The sequence below is a fragment of the Manis javanica genome, chromosome 13 (genome assembly GCF_040802235.1).
Source record: "Manis javanica isolate MJ-LG chromosome 13, MJ_LKY, whole genome shotgun sequence".
In the NCBI taxonomy this organism is placed as follows: domain Eukaryota; kingdom Metazoa; phylum Chordata; class Mammalia; order Pholidota; family Manidae; genus Manis; species Manis javanica.
The window spans coordinates 3115297-3139456 of record NC_133168.1 but is presented as its reverse complement, the minus strand read 5'-3'; the positions used below and the strand labels follow the sequence as shown (position 1 = coordinate 3139456).

Genomic DNA, 24160 nt, shown 5'->3' with positions numbered 1-24160 from the left:
GCAATTGGACCAATCAAAGAGCTTGGTGCTGAAAGGTTCGTGACGATCAAAGATGGCTGCGCCCATGTAGCCGGGAGCGGAGCGGGCGTTGACCTTACTCGTTCCCTCCTGTGCCCTGCGCCCTGGGCTGGGCACGAGGACCATGCTGGGCCGGACCCTCCGAGAGGTGAGTGGAATCGGCTGCTGAGGACCCAGGGAGGGCAGGACGGTGCGCGGAAGCCGCGCACCTGGCGTCCCCGGGCCTGTCCACGCATCTCGGCCAGGCCTGCCGCCTCCTTCCTGGACCTGGGTGGGGACTCGGACCTCAGGGCCCTTGGGCTGTGCTCTCCATACCCTTTCTGTAGTTTGGACCTGGGCAGGGGAGGCTTTTGCACCTCGGGCTGTGGGGCGTAAGTGCACACCAGCTTCTCGCAGACGGTTGTGTAGGCGCGAGTGGGGCCTGGGGTGGCGTCTCGGGGCGGGCTTCTGGTCCGGACCCAGGTTCCTGACGCAGGTCTCGCTAAGAGGCCCGGCACATCTGTCCTCTGCAAAATACAAAGGAGTGATCTTTGGCTCTTTCCCGCCTTGACATGTTCATTCTCGAGGCTTCAGCTGCCACTAAGGTAGCAATGATTCCCTAAACCGTTTTAACTCTAATTTAGTGACTTTGTCCCTGTAACAATATTAATAATAGCACTTAGTTCTAGACTTTGTGCTAGCTGCTTACATATCATTTGATCTTTACATCCACATTGAGGGGCTGATATTATTATTTCCATTTTATAGATTAAGAACTTCAAGCTCTTGTGTGAGGTCAAGACAGTTTATCAAGACAGTTGTTTTTGAAAGACAGTTCTCTTCCTAACTGAACTTGTGATACTATGTATAAAGCTAATGAAATGTTGTGCCCTTTGTTACAGAGGAGAACGTGCTGTAACGCCTGGCACCTTTTAACTCTAGGCTGCAATGGTGATTGCCTCCTGGACACCTCTTTCGTAGGTCCCATAAGCGCCCCAAAGGCGATTTAATCACAGTTAATATAGGTACATTCAGGAAAAGGGGGGAGTCTTTTTTACCTTCCTCTTTTGTGGCATGATCCCAGTGTTTCTACGGGCCAGTCAACAGGCTAATATTATTAAACCTAAAGTTTAATTAGTTATATATTCAATAGGCTTCTTGGGAGTCTAGCCTAAGAAAATTTAACTATTCTGTGGAAAATAGATTACTAATTTTAAACAATTCAATTATTCAACCAACATTTATGGAGTACCTCCATGTTCCAGACCCTGGGAATTAGCACTGAAGATAGACAGAAGCTCCTGCCCTCACAAAACCTGCATTTTTGTGGGAAGTAGGCATTAAATAAATTTTTTAAGTAAATAACGTAATTTCGCTAGCGAAAGTACGATGAAGAAGGACTAAGCAGGCTGTAGCATGAGAACCAGCGCAGGGGAGCTGGATGTCTTAGAGTAGTCAGGGGAGGTTTCTCTGAGGAGTGGGTGATGGTTAACAGAGACGTGAAGGATTTGAAGGGTGAGCCCTGGGAAGATCTGGGAGAAGAGTGTTCCAGGCAGAGGGAACAGTAGCTGCAAAGACTGGAGCAAGAGCAGCCTTGACCTGTTGTGGAATAGCAAGAAGGCTGGCATGCCGGAGAGGAGTAAATGAGGAGGAGGGTAGTGAGAAATGAGGTTAGAGAGCGGAGCAGGAGCCAGATCATGGAGACCCTTTTAGGCCATGGTAAGGAGTGTGCATTTTATTCAACGTATAATGGGAAGCCTCTGGAAAGTTGTGAGTTTGTGGGCATACCCTGAGTTAAACTGTAAGAAGCTCCTTCAGGCTACTCTTAAGGACTATGGTTTGCAAGACAGCGAGTGTGGAAGCGGGAAGCCTAGTTGGAAGGCTGTTGCTTTGGCCGGAGGTGATGGCAGCAGTGGTTAGGGTGGCGGAAGTAGAGGTAATGTGAAGTGGGTATTGTTGGTAAGTTAGGACTTGCTAGTGGATTGGATGTGGGATTGGAGGGAAAGAAGCGGCACGGAGGATGCTTGCGTTTTTGACCTGGGCAATCGGGGAAATGGTAACATCAAGATGGGAAAGACTTACTTTTTCCCTACTTCCTTTATTTCAATTGAGGTATATTGCCATTTTATTGAGTGACATTGACAGGTAACATTATTAGTTTCAGATGTACAACATAAGGATTTGATATTTGTAGACGCTATGGAATGATCACCACTATAAGTCTAGATTTCCCCATCACCATATAAAGTTACGTAATATGCAATACAAGATTGTTGACTGTCGTCACAAAGCTGTACATTACATCCCCACGACCTAACCTATTTTATGACTAGAAGTTTGTACCTTTTGACCCTCTTCTCCCATTCCACCCACCCCTCAACTGTCCTCCCCTCTGAGAACCACCAATATGTTCTCTGCATCTATGAGTTTTGTTTTATTTTGTTTGTTCATTTGTTATACTTACAGATTCCACCTATAAGTGAATTCATACGGTATTTGTCTTTTTCGGTCAGTCTTATTTCACCTAGCATAATACCCTCAAGGTCCACCCACGGTGTCTGAAATGACAAGATTTCAGTCTTGTTTTTTTTGGCTGAATAATTCCATTGTATATATGTACATCTTACCCACTCATCCACTGACGTACACTTTGGTTGTTTCCGTACCTTAGCTGTTGTTAATAATACTGCAGTGAACATAGGGGGATGTGTATGTATCTCTTTGAACTGATGTTTTCATTTTCTTTAGATAAATACCCAGAAGGGGCTTGCTGGGTCATATGGGAGTTCTCTTTTTAGTTATCTGAGGATCCTCCATATGGGAGAGACCCTCAAGGGAGCATATCAAGACCTCTGTTCTGGACATGTTAATTTTGAGATGCCTCCTGGATAGCCAAGTAATAATGACTCCTAAGCAGGCGGATACAGAGTTTGGAGGTCAGGAAAGAGGCTATGAATGAGGGTATAAATTGGCCAGACTATAGAAAATAATTAAAGCTGTATGGCCCGTTAAGATCACCTGGGGAGTTGAGTGTAAAAGTAGAAGAAGGTCTAAAACTTTGCAACGTCTAGAGGTCAGTAACGGGGCAGAAGCAGCTAAAGAGACTTGAAGGAACCGCAGTCAGGCAGGAGGAAAAGCGGGAGGACTCGGTATCCTGAGCCCAGGTGAAGAAGTGCCTTGAGGAGGGAGCGACCTCTTAGGTTGAGTGCTGCTGAGAAGCACTGAGAGATGAGGACCGAGCAGGGACACTGGACTAGGAAGGTGCAGGTTGCCAGTGATCTCGATGAGCTTTCTTGAATCGGAGACAAAAGTATGAATGGAGTGTGTTGCTGGGTTGTATAGCCGACTGGACACTCAGCCCACAGGGCTCTCCCATACCGTCAGCATTTATCAAGACAGTTGTTTTTGAAAGACAGTTCTCTTCCTAACTGAACTTGTGATACTATGTATAAAGCTAATGAAATGTTGTGCCCTTTGTTACAGAGGAGAACGTGCTGTAACGCCTGGCACAGGAAGTAGAATGGTGGCCCAGAGCACCGGCTTTGGAAGAGCAGCTTTGGTGGGATCTCAGCTTTGCTGCTTTCTGGCTCTGTGACCTCACACAAGAGCTTGAAGTTCTTAATCTATAAAATGGAAATAATAATATCAGCCCCTCAGTGTGGATGTAAAGATCAAATGATATGTAAGCAACTAGCACAAAGTCTAGAACTAAGTGCTATTATTAACATTGTTACAGGGACAAAGTCACTAAATTACATGTAGTAACTATTTTCTCTTCCCCTGGTTTCTAAGATGAGTGGTTCCTAAGGAAGATTTCTTAATTTCTCTAAGAAGGCCTGTTGGTTTTCTATTGCTGCATAACAAATCAGTATAAACTTCTTGTCTTAAAATAATGCGATCTCATTAACATCTCATAGTTTCATGGGTCAGGTCCAGGAACGGGGTAGCTGGCTTCTGTGCTCGCCAGAGTCTCATGGGGTTGATGTCGAGGTGTGAGCCAGGGCTGCACTCCCACCGGGAGCTCGGGGTCTTTCGGCTGCACTGGCTATCGGGGGAGCCCGTCTCCTTGCGGCTGTAGGAGGGAGGTCCCCATTTTCTTGCTGACAAAGTGGGTAGTAGAGCAAATGAGCCAAGGGGACAGGAGGTGTGGGGTGACTGGACTTGAAGTCTGAGAGGTTACACAGCTGCTGCTAATGATGCATCCAGGGTGTGACACCCTGTGAGCTGGTGGCCAGCGTGATGGGGAGGAAAGGCCTGTGCCACGTTAGGGCAGGGACCAGGAGGCCAGGCAGCAGCATGCTGCGCTGGAAGGCTGCAGTCCACAGGAAGGGCAGGAGCGCATAAAGGAGGCTCTTGGGAACTGAGTGCCAGCATCTGCAGTGAGTGAGAAGGAATGAGAAGGGCCAGGGAGACTGGAGAGTCACACACTGGGGAGAGCGATACAAGCCCCCGAGGCCCGTGCTTCAGAAGGACCTGGATTTTTGAGACGAGGGGAGAGAAGAGACCCCGGCCGAGGAGGACGCCTGGCCACACGCTCCCCCCGGAGCCAGGCCGTCTGGTCCTGCAGGTGGGAGGGGCACAGCCACCCCTTGAGAAAACTCTGGAAGCAGTGACCTCCAGGAGAAGCCCGTTCCCATTGGAGGAAAGAAGTGCCGAGGAAAGAGTATTTGGTTTTTTTAACAGAAACTTCACAGTTGATCTCACTGTGTATTCAGACGTGATGCCCTCAGATGTGTCTCGGAGAAGCTGTGCCGTGGGTCTCACAGCCCTCAGCCCAGTCCTTCGAGCTGGCTGGCCCCTGGTCATCCTTTCTTCTCTCCAGCCCCCCGTTGGTTTTCTCCAATGAGGGTTCCCTACAAGTGACAGTCAGTCCGTCTGAAGTGAGTGCTCCTGGACCATCTCATTTCTTGCCCTGGTACCGCATGTTCTCATGCCAGCCGGGGAGTCGGGAGGCAGCCTGAAGGCAGTGGGCGCCAGGAACCTGAGGGGCAGTAGAGGGGAGAAAGTGGCAGGCGTCACTGTCTTCCCTGCTACAACTCGGCCACGGGCCGCGCCTGCCCCGCGCCGCCCTCTCTGGCTCTGGGTATCTGCTAGCTCTGACTCACTTCCACCCAGCCTACCACTGTCTCTTTCACAATATTATAACACCGTGCTATCTTTTATTTCTCTCCAGCTTCTTTCCTCTAAAGAGTTTACATTTCATACAAACCATTCAGCAGAAATGCCCCTGTTACCAGGTGGCCTCCGTAAGCCCAGCCCAGCCGCCCCTCCCCGCCCGGGTCCCTCCCCCAGCGTCCCCGTGGTTACCCCCTTCCCCTCTTGCCCATCAGCAGGGGGGCTCCTCTGAGCGGCCTCCTGCACTGCTCTTCCCACGTAAAACCCTCAGCCCCAAGGGTACCACTGCTTTGACGATTTCTTCAGCAGCTGAGAGCTGATCATGTGCAGATTTTCCCCTCGAGTGCTTGATGGACACCTGAAGATACAGGGAACTGGGGACAGACCCAGCTCCCTGGTGCAGAGAGAAACGGTGAAGAGTGTGTGTCATGAAGTCACCTCTACCATTTATTATTTGTGTGTCTTTGGACAATTCACTAACCTCTCTGAGCTTCAGTTTCCTCATCTGTAAAATGAGGTTAATATTACAAAACTCATGTGGTTGTTTTAAGGGTTAAATAGAGTAGTGATGCATGTAGCAGCCTGTCTGCCCTTCTAAATAATATTACCTCCTCCTGCAGACCCCTTGTCTCTGAGCTCCCATCTTACCCACTCTTCCTGTTATCTCCAGGGCTTTGGTATCATCTCTGACTTCTTGTTACTCATTCTTTTTATCTGATTAGTGAGTATTTATTATTAGATCCTCCAGGAAGTGTTAGATTGTCACTTGAGGCTTCACTTACGATCAGCATACAGGCTCTGGTACTTGCTGAGCGGTGTTTCTTCTGATGCCCTCTTTACTAGCCTTCCTCATACATCAAAGATGGGACTTCAGGAAAAATGTGTTTGTTTTTAGTTTGCTATTGAACCCATATTTTATAAGCATTTTTCTCAATTTGTAGTGACTCTTAACTTGAACTCTACAATAGACAGGAAGATCTTAATTAGAGCCCTAAAGTCCTGCCGGTCCTTGTCCGGTTCATTTCTCTTCTTTTCCACTCTGGATTGCCTGTGTTGTACTCTCTGTACACACTCTACTGTAAACCACACTTCACCCCTGCTGGGTCTCTACTCCTAGGCAGGATGCTTTGCCTAAACCATTGCTCTTGTTTGATCAAGGCTGACTTAGTTACCCAGCTATGTTGGTGAGTGTCCTCTTGGTTTTGAATCCAAGCTTCTCGTCAAAATTCTATATTAACCCTTCTATCTGCCCCTTCGAATAATGTTTGAAACTTCTGCAGACTTAGTAAAGGGTTTTCGAATTGTATATATTATAGGTTTCTACAGCACTGAAACAAGGACAAATTACTCCAACAGAGCTCTGTCAAAAATGCCTCTCCCTTATCAAGAAGACCAAGTTCCTAAATGCTTATATTACTGTATCAGAAGAGGTAGCCTTAAAGCAAGCTGAAGAATCAGAGAAAAGATATAAGAAAGGTAAATCACTTTGAATTATACTTACTTGTTACATCACTAGAGAAAGAATTTGATTGGCTGTAGTAGTCTTCATTTGGCAAGTAAAGTTGTTCACTTGAAACATACCCTTATTTAAAGAACTTGCCATGAGGTGTAGTGAAAATGAGGCTGTGAATGTGTGATGTTTTAGATGTCCAACTAATAAATTTCTAACATAAATTTGATTTCTGGAGAAGCATCTTTACTGAGCACCACTATTTATTCTGATAACTAGTTATTAATGCATCTTTATATTTTGAACGAGCTCTATCTCCTGTTCTTTCCGCTTTTTAACACAGGTCACTCACTTGGGGATTTAGATGGAATTCCTGTCGCTGTAAAAGACAACTTCAGCACGTCTGGCATCGAGACAACATGCGCATCAAACATGCTAAAAGGTGAAGTTTTAACTGATCAGAGCATTAATAGTTTTATTAAAAGTAACTATTTTTCAGTTTCAATTAGAGATAAGATACTAAAATCAGTAAGATATTCTCAGACTAATTATACCTGCACAGGAAATACCTAGGCTGGGGTACTTCCATTTTATGATTTGCTCTTTCAGAATGCAGAATTATTCCTCAGAGGCAGGCCCGCTCAATGGATGTACACTCTGCAGGAACTTTTAGAAGTCCTTTCTGGGAAGACTCAGTTCCCACTCACTGGTAACTGAGATAAGGGTGAAGTGGCTGCCCTTAACTCCTCTCTTGAGGGTGGTATGAAGATTCGTTAGCTTCTACTGCCCGGTGATTTTTTTTTTTTATTTCCCAACACCTCCATTTCTTATATCACTATACTTATCTGGATATATGATGCTTAGTTTTATTCTTTGTAGTTTCGTAGGTCAAAAGAAAGCATGTTTATCAAGATTTTTGGATCCTAGGAGGAAAAAGAAATTGGAAAAGTTCACTCAGAGTACCGCTCACTAAAAGAGGTACTCCGTGAGGTGAACCGGACCATTGCTGGTTGTTTTGGAACATGCACTAGCTAGAGGAAACTTTAATTGAAAAGAAAGATCTATTTCTGACTAGAAATAGGTAAAACTTATTGTGTGATAGAGCATCATCTGGGAAGAAAAGGTCCAGTACCATGAGCAAAATAATGGTTTGCGATGCATTTCAAATGAACTAGGTACATCTCTATCATTTACTGTTTTGTAGTACTAACTGTTAAAGTCACTGTTTTTAGATAGAAATAGATAGAAAACATATAGCAGTTAGCAATAGAAAAAATTAACTTTCAGAAGAAAGTACAACCTGCTAGTCAGATTGGGAATAATTCACACTTGCCAGTATGAATTGCTTAATCACAGTTTAAAATTTTGTTTCTTGCATAAGATTTACATGTTCACTATTTTCTCTCATAATAAAAATAACTGAATTTTGTTCAGGTTATGTGCCACCTTATAATGCTACAGTAGTTCAGAAGTTGTTGGACCAGGGAGCGCTATTACTGGGAAAAACAAATTTAGATGAGTTTGCTATGGGGTAAGTAAAATGGGAATTTTCCTCTTCATTATTTCTTTTATCTGTGTCTTTAATGTCATTAGTGTAGGTACCTAAAAGAAAATGTAAGAGAAATTTTGTGACCTTGAGTTAAGTAAAGATTTCTTAGATAGTGCACAGAGTACAATCCATAAAATAAAAAACTACAGATTGGACCTCATTAAAATTAAGAACTGTACCTTGAAATAACACATTTAGAAAATGAAAAATCAAACGATAGACTGGGAGAAAATTTGTAAAACAGCTGAGAAATAACTGGTAGCCAGCATATATTAAACCTTTCGCAACTCAAAAATAAGAAAATAACCCAATTAAAAAGAAAAAGGGTAGAAGATGTCTGTAAGCAGACATTTCATTAGCAAAGAATGGCAGGTGGTAAATAAACACATGAAAAAAATCACAGTGAGATACATGCACCTATGGGAACGGCTTGGAAAGCCACAGTATCAGGTGCTGAAAAGATGCGGGCGATCGGTTGTCTCCCGCGAAGCTGGGAGGAGCGCCGAAGGGCGTGGCCTTCTTGGAAAGCGCTTGGGCGGTTTCTTATAAAATTAAACACACTTCCCTCGTGACCCAACAGTCCATCCTAGGCATTTACTCAAGAGTTGAAGGCATATGTTTACACAAAAGCGCTGTCTAGGGCCTTTCAGTACAATATTTATTATGGCTTTATTCATAATTGCCAAAAACTGGAAATAACTCAATATCCATTGGCTGGTGAATGATTAAAAAAGTGAAAAAAGAGGCTAAAGAGACCATAGCAATGATATACACAATACCTGACTCTAAATGTGATCCTGTAGTAGGAGGGGTAAAATGCTATAAAGTACATTATTGGATCAACTGACAACATTGGGTTACATACAGTAGGTTAGATAAAACACTGCATTGGTGTTCAGTGTACTGAGATTGGTAACTATACTATGACTGCCTAAGGGAATACACCTCGTCTCAGGAAATAAGTGCTGAATATATACTGAAGTATTTAAGGGTAAGGGGCCATGATTATATGATTTGCCCTTAAATAGTTCAGGGAAAAAAATGTGTATATATCGACACACACAAAAAGCCCACAAATGATTAAACGAATTGGGTAAAATGTTAATAATAGTGAATCTGGGGAAAGGGTGTAGTGTTCTTTTTACTGTTCTTATTTTTGCACTTTATCTGTAAGATTAAAATTACTTAAATATTTTAAAAATAAGTATTAAATTCCACTTATGCTTACCTTAAAACTTATGATTAACAGAGGGATTTCTTCAAAAGATTTCTTTCTTGGTAACTGTTTGAATGTTTGTGACATTGTTCAAATGAAAGACGTTAACCTATGAAGGAAATCATCTTAAACTGAATTGGGTGATCAGTTGGGATGAAAAGCCTCTTAACAGACTCGTTCTCTCCACTGCCTCCCCCAGATGACATTGCTTCCCGCCTCTACCTCCCCAGCCACCTAGTCAGTGGGAGCTCCGTCCAGGCAGGCTCCCTGCCTTCTCCAGTCCAGGTTGCAGTGGATTTTTAGTGTCCAAAGCAAATAATACAATCCGGAGATGAAATTTTCACATAAAATGGTGGTTCCACTAAGGTGTTTTGCTGTACTTCTTCATCCCAGATCTGGAAGCACCGATGGTGTATTCGGACCAGTCAAAAACCCCTGGAGTTATTCAAGACAATACAGAGAACAGAGGAGGCCGAAGTCCCGCGGCGAGAACGAGCGCGCAAACTGGCTCATAACTGGAGGCAGCTCGGGAGGGAGCGCAGCGGCCGTGTCCGCGCTCACGTGCTTTGCGTAAGAGGCTTGTTTCTGCGCGTGCTTCCAAACCCAGCCGCACGCAGGTGGTCGCACGCCAGACACAAGATCCGACGACAGAGAAGTGCATACCTTGTTTGGTGTTTTTATTTCTCTTTAGTGAGCTTTCTGTGCCCAGTGGTGTATCAAAATCATATCTTATAAATACACTCAGCTGTGCAGTATGTTTATGGGTATTTTATACATTTAACTCTAAGATAAACTCTTCCTCTGTAGTCCCGGGGTCTCTTAAAAACGTGATTTTACGGATCTTACTGAATAACCCAGTTAGCATGAAGGACTTCTTTGAATTTCATTTTTTAAATAAGTTGTTTGGATGTCTTCCCGTTGATGTAGAACTATTTAGGTGCTCATGTACCATGGCTTTAGTTGAGTGCTGCTGAGCTAAACTGTTAGTTTATCCTTCATCTAAATCTGGCTTTCTTGTTTTAAAAAAAAGGAAGAAAGAAGGAAAAAAGCGACACTTCTAATATATATCAATGGGATTTTTAAAACTGTGTTTTCTTAAGTCCACAGCTAAATGTATATATCAGTGAATAAAGTTTCTTCACGTCTGTAAGCTGCTAATTTGTTCAGCGGTGGTACTTTGTATTTGGGAAGAATCTCTCCTGGTGTATGTTTCAGTTCCCATTTGTGAGCATTTCTTAAACCTAAAGGGAAGTAAATAGCTATCACTGTTGTTACATTTATGTTACCAGTCTCAATTTTACCAAATTGAAAGTGGTTTTTTAGTACTAATATATGTATTTTATTTCTCCTCAATTATCCTGAAACTGAGTTGATTCAGAGGCACTGCAACCAATAAATTATTTATGTTTTGGGGGCTGTGGAGACTTAGGTTCTACCGATTTTTTTTTGGTTTCTCTGAAATCTTATTTACAAGTAAAACCATTTCATTTAATCTCTGTGGAATTTTAAGCACTGCATTAATATTAATGAGAGTTCTGACAAGTTAGGTCTGCAAGATTAGGTCCTTTTTTTCTATCCTCATCACCCCACTTAGTGTTCATCTTTCTGAATGTGGAGAAGATGGCATTTTGACACACAATTCCTATGGAAATGTAGGTTTTACTTTTACACAGCCATCAGTGAATCCTAATAAGAAGGTGTATCCGTTTAGAAATCATGAAAGCAACAGCCTGATTTTGTAGCTCAAATGACTTGGTAAGACAGGCAGTCCAATTTGCATTTTCTGTAGCGTGCAAGGGCCACGAGACTCGTAGGAGCTGCGTTCAGTCCAGAGCCTCACTCCAGGTACAGTCGAGAGAAGCGCAGACCCAAGGTAACTCCAGATTGAGTGGGTCCCAAACCGTCGAGTGTTCTGCTCTGTTTTCCCCCTTGTTGATCTGTTTCTTGTGTAACAGCCTTAAAAAGAGGAATGTTCTCAGTGTACTATACAGCCACTAAAAGAATGAGCCAGAGTACCATGTAGTGATGGAAAGATGTCAGTGATGCACTGTTAAGTGGAAAACACATTGCAGAATAGTATATATAGAATGAGCTTCTTTCTGTTAAAAGTAGTAATTAAACATGTAGCTACATTCATTGCATCAAAGTATCTGGATAAATGTGTATCAAATGGATAGCAGGATTATTATGGGGGCAATGATTTGTAAGAGCAATTTTACTTCACACATTATGTAGTTAGATAGTGTTTTAACTTTTGTAGTAGGCCTGTGTACTTTTCTAATTAGAAAAGCCTTTTTTCCTGAAACAGTTTAAAAAATTTTTTTGATTTTCATTGTGGTAAAGTATACATGGCAAAATTTACCATCTTAACGTTTTTATGGAAGTTCTTGCGATTTTTAAGTTATTTAATATATTTCTCAATTGAAGTACAGTTGACATATTCATTTCAGGTGTACAGCATAGTGATTCGACATTTATAGATGTTACAAAATGCTCACCATACAAAGTTATTACAATATTATTAATTATATTCCCTATGCTGCGCCCATAAGCATTTTTGGGTGTCCAGTTGAGGAGTGTTACAGGCATTCCCACTGTTGCTTAACCACCAGTCTCCAGATGTGCTTTCGTTTGCAGACTGAAGCTTTGTACACGTTAAACACCAGCACCCACTTGCCCCTCCTTCCAGCCCCCCCAGCCACTCCTTTCTGTCTGTGAATTTACCCACCTAGGTCCCCTATCTAAGTGAAATCATACAGGATTTCTGCTTTTGTAACTGAATCATTTCACTTAGCATAATATCATCAAGGTTAGATTTTTTTGTTCCTTGGGTTTTTAATAAGAAAAATATAAACTATAGGAAACTAAGCAAAGAAACAAATACAAATAACTCTGAAAACTATTTTTAAACGTACATTAACAAGGCTTTTTAGTTATCAAATTAACCAATTTCTAAGAGGTACTAATACTCAGTGATGATAATGAAACATAAAACAATCTGATTCACTGCAGTTGGGAATATAAATTGGCGTAACCTTTCTGACCGGTAATTTGATGATATATATTAAGAACTAATAATAGGCAGACCCTTTGGCCTATTAACTCTACTTCTTGGAAGTTAGCCTAAAAAATAGTCAGACATAGGGGTAAATATTTATGTTTAAAAGGGGTTTTCACTAAGTAAATTTATTATGGAGTTCTTATGCTAATTGGCAACAACATAAAGTTTAAATAAAGTACATTTCTACCCATGATTCTAAGTGGGGTAGCAGAGGGCCTGTGTCTGAATTTCTGAGAGGGGTGTGTTTAGTTTATGAAAGCATATTGTAAAATTTCCATTAAAGAACGGTGTAAGATTTTATGCATACTGATAGGAGAATGGAGTTTAAAATACTGGGAATTGCCAGTTGATATAATAGAATATCATATACATTTTAAATTTTCAGTAATTTTAGTGACATAGTAAAAGGCTCAGGATAAACATAAGAGGAACTAGACACTTACGGTTGCAGAATGACCTGAACTATGAAAAAAATGCATTCAAAAAAGACTTGAAGTTAATCTGCCAAAATGTTAACAGTGTTTGCCTCAGGGTGGTGGAATATTTTGTTTCCTCTTTACAATTTTCTCTGTTTTAATAATTCTCAGAAACAAGCATGTTGTACTTCTGTACAATCAGGAGAAAATACAGTTATAAAATAATACTTTTAAAAAGGTAGATTCCAAGTCTAGAGAGATGTCATTCTTCTAAAGAGAATCCCATTTAAATTTCAGAGCTTTAGGATCGGATACAGGGGGATCCACCCGGAATCCAGCTGCGCACTGCGGGGTCGTTGGTCTGAAACCGAGCTATGGCTTAGTTTCTCGTCACGGTCTCATTCCCCTGGTGAATTCAATGGATGTGCCGGGAATCCTAACCAGATGTGTGGAGGATGCAGCAATTGTGTTGGGTAATTACATGCTTCCATGTAGTTTCAGACGTGATAATTTCACTGTAAAACCCCGTGTCTGTCCCTCATAAGTGTTTTATCCTTACAGGTGTACTGGCTGGGCATGACCCCAAGGATTCTACCACAGTACAAGATCCTGTTAAACCATTTATGCTTCCCAGTTTGACGGATGTGAGCAAACTGTGTATAGGAATCCCAAAGGTGACCGCCCTGCCCTTTACAGAAATACTGTCAAGTCAAATACAGAACACTAGCTTAGGGAACGGTGGTTAGATTCGAATCCTGCCCTGCTACTTTGATTAGCTGTGTGACCTGAGCATGTGACTTCGTCTCTCTAAGCTCAATTTCCCCATCTGCAAAGGGGGGATAATAACAGTGTTGATCTTAGAGAGTGGTGGGGTTTAAATTAGATAATCATCGTGGAGATGTAACGTACAGTGTGGTGACTATAGTTGATAGAACTGTATTGCCTACCTGAAAGTTGCGAAGAGAATAGATGTTAGAAGTTCTCGTCTCAAGAAAATAGAAACTCTGTGTATGGTGACGGATGTTAACTAGACTTACTGTGGGAATCATTTCTCAATATATACAAATATTGAATCATTATGTTGTATGCCTGAGAATCTAATACAATGTATGTCAGTTGGACCTCAGTAAAAAAATTAGATAGTCATGTTAAGCAGGAGTCTATAAAGTTTTTCTGTAAATGGTCAATTGGTAAATATTTTTGGCTTTATGGGTTTTACAGTGTTTATTGTAGCAACTTAACACTGCCACTGTATGTGGGAACAGCCAAAGGCCATAGGTAAAAGGGAGATTGTGTTCTGATTAACTTTATTCTCAGAAATAGCTGGCAAGACATATTGACTGGGCCGTAATTTGCTAATCCCTGAGAGAGGACGTAGCCTAGAGGCATACCTCACGTAGTAAATGCTCAATTAATGTTAGAGTCTTTACTATCATTGTTAATATTACTGCTATATTACAGTAGCAATTGTGGAATTCTTACATGAAAGTAGACATTAAATTACTGATGTTTGAAAAGGTTTTTCATTTTAAGCTTAGCATTAGTGTTTGGATGATTTTTTTGCCATGGGCAGCTGTCCTGTGCTTGGTTCAGTAGCATCCCTGCCCTCTGCCAGCAACCCCATCCCCGTAACCTTGCAACCCAGAATGTCTGCAGATATTCCCAAACCCCTTCCTTGAGAGGAAGAAGGTAAAATTGTCCCCAGTTGATGCTGCTGCTATAGAGAAATACTGTTTTAACATCTTCGATTAAGGTATAGCTATGCCTTCTCTTAAGGATTTAGAGAGAGCACAGGTTGTAGAAATGGACCCAGTTTGGAGTCCTAGATCCTCTGCTTACCTGCTGTGTAGCATTAGGAAAGTTACTTAACATCTCGAGTCTCAGTACTTTTCATTTGTAAAGTGAGGAGTGATAATACCTACAGCCTGGGCTTGTTAAAAGCACTAAATGAGAGAAAAGTATCTAACAGGGTGCTGGATGGAGGATGAACATTTAACAAATGCAAGTGCCCAGCCCGTTCTCCGATCTCTAACACGGTCGCCCCCAGCTCACAACACCAGTACTGCGCTCGTCAGGCCAGAAGCGCTCTTAAATTAGTCCAGTCTTCCTAGCTACCGTCTGGCAACTTAATCATATTTTCTAGTGTATTGTCATAGGTTCTGGAGTACAAATTTTTATAAATCCATCTGTACAGGTGTTCCAATTTCTGTATCTTGACCTTTTTCCAATAAGGAATATTTCACACCAGAATTATCAAGTGAGGTACAGTCTCTCTGGACCAGAGCTGCCGGCCTCTTTGAGTCCGCGGGGGCCGAGGTCAGGGAGGTGTCCTTGCCCCACACCAGTTACTCCATTGTCTGCTACCATGTATTGTGTACCTCGGAAGTGGCATCGAACATGGCGAGATTTGATGGGCTAGAATATGGTAAGATGGCTGTTTTGGATTTTTAAGGCAGTTGTCTCAGACAATTGAAAGTTTCACTTACTAGTGTCCAAAAAACTATTGCCTGAGATAATATTAATGATTCGAGAAGTAAATCGCTGAATCCTTTCCCCTTTGTCATTTGAGCCCTGCACTCACATGGATCCTCCCAAGTTCCTCTGTGAGTTCAGTTCACTGGCTGGACTGTGAGGGTCCTGAAGAGACAGTGTGCTCGGCAGTCCACCTGCTGTAGCGCCCGGTGCATGGTGGGAGCTCGGGAAACGCTTGGACAGACGGATGGGCGAGGGAGTGAACTTCCCTTCGTGGTTGTTTCTTCTCTCCATGACCCCTGGCTGGCCCGTCGGTCACAAGGCAGATAGAGGAGAGAAGCCACTGAGGGCCGTGTCCCGCCCTGTAGGGCCGTCACAGTGTGAGGCCTCCCCGCCTGGTCAAGTGACGTCTCTTGTCTTGGTTTCAGGCTGCAGGTGTGATGCGGACGTGTCTACTGAAGCCATGTATGCTGCAACCCGACGGGAAGGGCTTAATGCTGTGGTGAGGGGAAGGATTCTCACAGGAAACTTTTTCTTACTGAAAGAGTAAGATAATTAGTTCAGGGATTTTCCCCATTCTTGACAACTCAAAAGTAAAGTAGTAGCATGTCTATCAGGTCTTTTAAGTTGATATTTGCTAAAGAAGCAAAATCCTTATAATTGAATTAGAAATCATAATTAAAGGCCTGTTTGTGGTACTTAGGGGTCACTCTGTACCTAGCTAATTCCTTAATCTTTTCAGGAAAGCAAGCATCTTTCCTTGAATTTTGCATTTTAATTCCTTGCCTGTAGCTCTCTGTAAAACACAAACTGCATACTTCCCCCAGTTTCTGTTTTCAGATTCTATTCCCTGCTGTCTCAATCTGGTGGCATGTTTGAATTTTACAGAACTTCAGAGTCCTTACAATTACTAGTTGTTATACTGTAGGTGAATCGAGACATTACACTAGAAAGAGTGTTGGGTGGGCTTCCAGAGACCTATGGTCTAGCCCTCCTCTGCCACTGCCAAGCTGTGTAACCTTTGCAGTCCTTTAATTGCCCAGTGCTTGATTTTCCTCTCCTGAAAAGGAATGTTCTTGTTTAATGATGTCCTGGAACAGTTAATATTTTGTGATTATATGTGTAGAATTACATCTAGTAGTGAATTCTGACTGATCAAATTCCAGATATACAAACCTTCATCATAACAGTACAGTTGAATGAAATTCGTTTGAATGTGTTGTTAGGAATCTTAAATGACACCTGCTCATAAAAACCCCAAATCCAGTGATTCTTTAGAAAGCGTCATGTGTGAGAATTGGTTCAAAGGAATAAAACCCTTAAAACACCATGTTTTTTTCCCCCCACAGAAATTATGAGAGTTATTTCATCAAAGCACAGAAAGTGAGACGACTCATTGCTAATGATTTCTTGAATGTCTTTAACTCTGGAGTGGACGTCTTGCTAACTCCCACCACCTTGAGCGAGGCCACCCCGTATGAGGAGTTCATCCAAGAAGACAATCGGACACGGAGTGTCCAGGATGACATTTTTACCCAGGCTGTTAATATGGCAGGTGAAGATCCCTCGAGAATGTTCTGGTCTTCGTGGGATTTTTAGGCTTCAGCATAGGTTCTGGCTAGGTCGTTCTGGACGGTAGCTTGCCCCCGTGGAATGCTTAGGAGTGAGTGCGCGGTGTGTGTGCACCCACGGGCATGCATGCGCCTGCACTTCGCTCACACACACGTACTCAGAATCAGTTTACTTAATAGCATACTTTTTAACTTTTATGTTGAAAATTTTCAAACCTACAGGAAAGTTGAAAAAATACCGTAATGATTACCTCTGTGCCCTTTGCCCGGATTCACCCTGGTGACACTGTTGCTCAGTTGTTTTCTCCTTCCTCTCTGTCTGTCTGTCTTTCCCTCCCTCTCACACCCTTTCCACCCACCCACACACACACTTTGTTTTCAGTTGAACAATTTGACAGAAAATTTCAGTATCATTACACTTTCACCCCTAAATACTTCCTTTGCCATGAATCTTCTAAGAATAAAGACATTCTCCTCCGTAACCACAATGCTGTTACCACACCCAGGAAAACTAACATAAATACAATAGTATTAGAAATATAGTCCGTATTTAAATTTTCTCTGTTGTACCAAAAGTGTCCTTTATAAGTTGTGTTTCCCCTGATACATTACATTTGTTTATGATGTCTTTTTAAAATCTAGAACAATTCTCCAGTTCTGTATTTTTTTTAGAACCGTGTCAGACTGTTAGAATTTTTGTTGCAATCATCAAACATACTGTAGAAAAGAGAACCAAGAAACGCTGCAGTTTCCCCATACTTTTGCTTAAGTGTTCATTTCCCCCTGATGTATCAAGATTCTTTATTGTATCATATCCTTTCTGTTTAAAGTCCTCACCATTCTTTTAGGGTAGGTCTGTGCTAATTCTCCTGGCTTTCTTTCTGAGAATAGCTTGATTTTCCTTTCATTGTGAGAGGTTATTTCTGCTCTATACAGGATTCTGGTTCGACTGTTCTTTTCTTTAGCCCTTAAAGAATGTGCTCGTGTCTTCTATCCTGCACAGTTTCTGACAAGAAATCCCCCCCCTTTAGCATTTTTGGTTTAGGCAGCAGTGGCTTTTTTGAAGGGTCTGGTTCCCTCATGCCGTAGGATGTTCTGTCTGTAACCTGGATCTATAAGGTTGCTTCCTTGGGGTCGGGCTGAGGTGAACACTTTCGGCAGAAATGCTACATACCTGCACGTCCGGGAACGGCTGATGTCCGTTGGTCCCACTTTTGGAAGCTCAGCTGAGCCACCGCTTAAAGAAGTGAGGGTCACATGTCCTCCTACTGTCACGGTGAGGGAGGGGCGAGGCGGCACCGGGAGCCCACGAGCACCTGCGCCCTGTGACCTCGGGACAAGGCCCAGCATTTGTCCACGATGGTTGCCCAGACGATCACGTAGAGAATCACGATCTGCTCGCCTTCTAGTCCTGTCACTCCTTCTGCATGTAGTAGCTAGCAGTCTTTAAAGAACAGATTTTCTTTTTCTTTTTTAAATTCCATGTATTATAAGCAACTACTGTCATTATTCTTTTTGATGTTCTAATAGCCCCAAGTCTAGCCACCAGGGGCCCCTTCAAGTTACATGTATCCTTTAGACCTGTTCCCATTAATGTTTGAAAACTTCCTTATTTTTATAGGTAACAAGATACCCCAGGATCTTGTACTTTCTTTGCCCCAAACCTGGAATTAAAACCCTGAGTTACTGAGTTACTGTTTCTCATCTTACAAATTGGCAAAAATTCAAAAGCTCAATAATACACTCTCTTTGGTGAGACTGTTGGAGAAAAGCACTTAATTTGCTGTTTGGTGTTCAAAATGGTACAACTTTTTTGCAGGGGAATTTGGCAGTGTCCAATACATGCATTTATCCCTTGATGAAGCAATCACTCTTCATCTAAAAAGCTTTTAAGAATACCAGAAACGTGTGCACAAGATGATTTGCTGGGGCATGGTGTGAAATAGCTAAATTCTGAAAACAACCTAAGTACCCAACCATAGAAGAATAATGGAATGAATTATAGTAAAACTACATGGCAAAAAACTATGCATCTATCAAAAAGGAGTAAAGATGGTCTCTGAACTGCTATACAGTGATTATCAAGATACCCTGTTAAGTGAACAAGGGAAAGTCAAAAGAATATGTGTGATACAATTTTTGTTATGTTTAAACTTACCCTGTCTTATACTTACTAATATTGGAAAGGAGAAGAGATCTCTGCTTCTTGGGGTAGAGAATTAACCCACTGACAGGTTTCTTTCTTCCGCTCAGGGTTGCCGGCAGTGAGTGTCCCTGTGGCCCTCTCCAGCCAAGGATTGCCGGTAGGCCTACAGTTTATTGGACGTGCATTTTGTGACCAGCAGCTTCTGACAATTGCCAGATGGTTTGAAAAACAAGTGCAGTTTCCTGTTATTCAGCTTGAAGAAGTAATGGATGATTGTTCATCAATCTTTGAAAATGAGAAGTTAGCTTCTGTATCTATAAAAGTGGTGATAAATAGATCACGCAAACTAAAAATGACTTCTAAAGATTTTATATTCTAGAGAAGCCAAATGATCTTGCTTAATTCTTATAATTTGGTTCATTGTCAATACAAGCATTCCCTGGAATCACTTTTTAAAATCCTTGTGATATAGCTAATTAATTATAAACAATCTCAGCATTCAAGTATCCACAACGTATAGGATTTCTGCTGTAACACGAGATATATGCTCCTGAAAAGTAATGCAGTCTGTGAAAATGTTCATTAAAAAGAGCAGTAGAATTAAGGGGTAAACCTCTCAAAATGTGTACGTCTTTGTTACCAGAGCACTAAAAAAAAAACCATCACCTGGTACCTCCAGAGAACCTGGGCAGGAGGCAGAGAGGCAAGTCAGCATGTGGTGGAGGCTGCCTCAGGGGAAGTTAAAAATGCACAACACAGTAGAATGGGTAATATTGGCCTCTGGGTGCCGAGCAAAGCAGGTGGAAGGTGAGCTCCGAGGTCCAGAGGAAGTGCAGCCTGCTAGGGCCCCAAGTCACACCAGGCTGGGGAGGCCTCTGGGGAGGAGCCCCAGGTGCAGGCAGTCCCTTTATTGCTCTATAAACGGAGCTGCAGTGACTGAGAACTTCTTTCCTCTGCTGCTCACAGTTAAAATTGTGCTTGTGCTGCTGCGGAGCCCATGCCAGGGAGCCGGACAGCTCCATGTCACACGGAGTTCATGCTCCTGTTTACTGATCACAGATGAGCTCACTGATGTCATGGAAACGTTCGTTGCAACCTAACAGACCACACTGGACTTGAAAGTTGGTAGATAGTGGAACGTGGATTTAGTAAGACAGTCTCAAGATACAAGAAATATCCAGCATGAAAGACGTGTAGATGACTCAGCGAGGATGCCAGAGAGAGGAGGCCGTGGCTCTTCCCTGGCTCCAGATTCTCCATTCCTGATGGTTCCCTTACCCCTGGACACCTTTACAAGTGCTGTTTGGGCCCCTTGAGCCCAAAGAGACATTAATAGGAATCTATTCAAAATTTGGGGGAAAAAATGTATTGCCAGAACACCACTGTCATCTCATGTCAATCAGGTGTTCTAATTTGGCACTTCAGTATTCTTCACAAGCGTAAATAGGAAGCTGAATTATCTGATAAACCCACTTCGCTCAGTGAGAAAAAAATCTTTTCTAAATAGGAGGTACATGAGGGGACCATTCAAGAGGCAGCGGGTCTGCCGAACCCCCGGGAGGCCGCCCGGCGGGAGTTTGACCTGCCTGTCCCTTCTCGTCGGTGGTTCTGTCTCCTGCCCGGGGGCCGCCCTCTGAGTCCTCCATCTGGTGAACTTCACGTAAAAGCTTGCCGTGCAGGCCCACTAGTGCTGCAGATTTTGACTCTATATCCTTGAAAGAGGAAGAAATTTGTGAGAGAAAAGTGTATGCTTTATAAGGAGAACACCACCTTAGTTGAAGGAGCTAGTCTGATGTGAGAAGCAAGCAAATACATCTTTGTCACAGTCTTTTTTTGAAATAAGAAATTTTCTTAGAATATTGATAAAATTTCTCCTATTCGTGTATCTCTACTTGAGCTGCACTAACGATTTGAATCTGGAAACAGGGAAGTGAAACGTCGACTCTTCTCACAGTCACCCACCCAGCATGAAATGGTTCCGGGTTGGTTTTCCTTTCCTCTCCATCTTTACCCTAACCCTGGCGGATCTTACTTTGCCGCTCCCTGCCCAGGAATTTAAGTGGGAAATGCTCTCCGTATCTCAGCCAGCTGAGCCCTGGAGTTGTCAGGAGGAGAGCCGCTGCGGCAGGGCGCCCCTGAAAGGCGGAGGTGCCCCGAGCGTGAGGTGAGGGCGTCCTTGGTGAGACGCGGTGGAACAGAGCAGAGGTTAGGTTCAACAAGGAAAGCATTGCTGGGGTGAAGAATGTGGTGAGGCCACAAAACCTGGCACAGCCAACCCCCAGAGAGCCCAGGCAGCAAGTGGAAAAACCAGCATTCCATGTTGGCCCACACTTAGTGTTACCAAGAAAATCACCTGGGACCAGGGGGGCCGAGTGTTCTCTGAGTGGGTGTTTGACACCAGGCCATCAGGACCACAGGCCATCTGGAAAAGACAATGTGGTATAGAAGAGTTTCAAAAATGACAGAGAAGGATGACTCCCATTAGGAAATCACTTGTACTTTCTAATGTGAACCAGAAACACCTTTAGGATTTTTGAACAAAATTCGAAGGATGGTGGAAAGAGATCTGGGTGCAAGGCACCCATGAGTGGACCTCGGAGATGCTGCAAGCCGTGTGCTGCACCCTCAGAGATGCTGCGAGCCGTGTGCCACGCCCCACTCCACCAAAGTTGGGCAACAGACTGATGAGATTCTCACGATAGCTCCCATTGGGAACTTTGATTAACTTCTTTTAATCTCCCTCCCTTTCCTCCAACATCCAATCAGCTAAGAGTGTGTGGACTGTGCAGGCCTAGGGTAAATGTTCTCATTGTGTTTGGAAACACAAGAGGGCAGTTTAAAATAGAAAGCTTTCCTCAGTTATTTCATGCCTGAAGCATGTGTACACTAGAACATAAACCTGAAAATGTAATAAAAGCAAATAATGAGAAAGACCCAGCCAACGAAAATAAAGAGTAATTATTACAGGATTTCAAAAGGGCTTCTCTGTTACTTTTTCTTTATGCCTCAATAGAATATAAATCCAAAAGGATTTTAGGCAGTTTACTAAAAATACATTAATTACAATGGTATAAAAGTAAATAGTTGAGGAAATCAGGGAAGTGACCAAAGTAAGGAAAAAAGGATAAAGCCAGGAATAAGATTAAAAATAGAATGTCTGTGAAGGTATTTATACAGATGCCTAAGGCTGAATAGTGTGATATAGTAGGAAACTCCCCAGTAGCATTCCTGGTGGGTAAAGTCGCCAGGTTTAAAAATCAGACGAACCGAGGTTTGAATCCTATTACCGCCATCCGTGAGCTGTGTTACCTGTCTGGGCTTCGGGATCCTGACCTATAAAAAAAGATAACATTTACTCCAAAGGATCGTTGGGAGGATTCAGTCCAAATAACGCACTGAAAGCACCTAGCATGATGCCTGCCAGGACAGGTGCTCAGTAATTTATAGCTGTAAAGAAATGCAAACAATCATGAATTTAAGTCATTTTCTTACAGACATAACAGAAACTAATGGCATGTGGCCAAACTGCAATTCCCTGAACTCTTAGGCTAGAGACCAGTCCTACAGGTCCCCTGTGATCTGGCTTCCTCTGAGGCTAGAGCTTTAAATACCTGGGAGAACTGATGTATTGCAAATGCGTAAAACAATTCACGTGATCTCTTGGTAAAGAATTGGCTGGCACAGGGTTCAAAGGCCCCCGTGTTCTGCCCATCCGATGAAGAGCAGGACCAACGTGTCAACGAAGCCTCCCACAGGGGACCTGAAGTGGCCGACAGACACATGAACAGATGCTCCACGTGGCTGATCATCAGGGAAATGCAGATCAAAACCACAGTGACGTATCACCTCTCACGTGTCAGAATGGCCACTATCCAGACGACAAGAAATAACAAGTGTTGGTGAGGATGCGGGGGGAAGTAGGGACCCTCGTGCACTGTTGGCGGGAATGCAAAGTGGTTCAGCCACTGTGGAAAACAGTGTGGAGATTCCTCAAAAAATTAAAAATACAACTACCATACAACCCAGTAATTCCATTTCTGGGCATTTACTGGAAGAAAATAAAACCATTAATTCAAAAAAAAAAAAGATATTCACCCCTGTGTTTATCACCACATTGTTTACAATAGCCAAGACATGGCAGCCTTTATATTGTGTCTCTTTCCCCATGTTTTATTAAGAAAAGTTTCAAATATAAAGCAGTGAACACATGCACACACCATCTGTATTTTACTTTATTTACCACATATCCCTCGACTACCTCTATTCATGCACTAATCCACATTATTTTTAAAATACATGTCCCAGAGTGCGCTGTACCCTAAATCCTTAAGCATGCCTACATCAGCTTGAGTTTAATACCTTGTTTTTTATTGTAAAACTTACATACAATGAAATGTACAAATCTTAAACGTACATTCACTGAGTTTGGACAAATGAATACACCCGTGTAACCTAAACCCTCTTCAACATGTAAAACCATTACTGAAACTTCTGTCACCAGAAAATCTCTTCACAGTTGTGCACCATCACCACTGGAGTATAGACCTTTTTCATAGCCCCACAAAGAGACCCCCCCAGCCGTTAGCAGCCACTCCCCATTCCGCCCTCCCAGCCCCTGGCAACCCCTACTTGGCTTTCTGTCTCTATGGGTTTTACCTCTTCTGGGAATTACATCACGTGGGACCTTTCACGTCTGGCTTCTTTCTCTTAGTAAAATGTTTTCAGGTTCATGTTGAATCATGTATCAACATCTCATTGCTTTTTATGGCTGAATAATAGTTCAATGTGTAGATGGCATTCTTTTTTAATTTGTTCATCATTTGGACTTTGGGATAGTTTCTGTTTTTGGAATGAATAACAATGAATATTCATGTACAAGTCTTTGTGTGAACATGTTTTCATTTTGCTTGAATATATACCTAGGTGTGGAATTGATGAGTCATTCGGCAATCCTGTGATTACCTTTGAGGAACTGCCAAACTGTTTTCCAAAGCGACGGCACCATCCCACCTTCCCGCCAGCAGTGTAGGAGGGTTCCAGTTTCTCCACAGCCTCGCCAGCGGTCGTCATTGTCCATCCGAGTGTGAAGTGGTATCTCACTGTGGTTTTGATTTGTGTTTCCCCAATGACTAATGGTATCAAGTATATTTTCATGTGTTTGCTGGAA

General features: G+C 42.7%; 1 protein-coding gene across 3 annotated transcripts; it reads left to right on the top strand.

Moving 5' to 3' along the window:
• The first annotated feature begins 13 nt into the window (after positions 1 to 13).
• Positions 14 to 24160, top strand: QRSL1 (glutaminyl-tRNA amidotransferase subunit QRSL1). 3 transcript variants are annotated; one of them, XM_017680605.3, is made up of 12 exons: positions 14 to 166; positions 6429 to 6588; positions 6906 to 7004; positions 7997 to 8093; positions 9721 to 9897; positions 13102 to 13277; positions 13366 to 13478; positions 15037 to 15229; positions 15705 to 15822; positions 16626 to 16831; positions 19101 to 19150; positions 23917 to 24160. In XM_017680605.3, the coding sequence occupies exons 1-12, from the start codon at positions 143 to 145 to the stop codon at positions 23926 to 23928; spliced, it is 1425 nt and encodes a 474-aa protein (XP_017536094.2). In that variant the 5' UTR covers positions 14 to 142; the 3' UTR covers positions 23929 to 24160. The 3 variants fall into 3 exon arrangements, with proteins under 3 accessions (XP_017536094.2, XP_017536093.3, XP_073076946.1); XM_017680604.3 differs by lacking the exon at positions 23917 to 24160 and having other exon boundaries at positions 19101 to 19605; XM_073220845.1 differs by lacking the exons at positions 19101 to 19150; positions 23917 to 24160 and having other exon boundaries at positions 15705 to 15778; positions 16626 to 16764.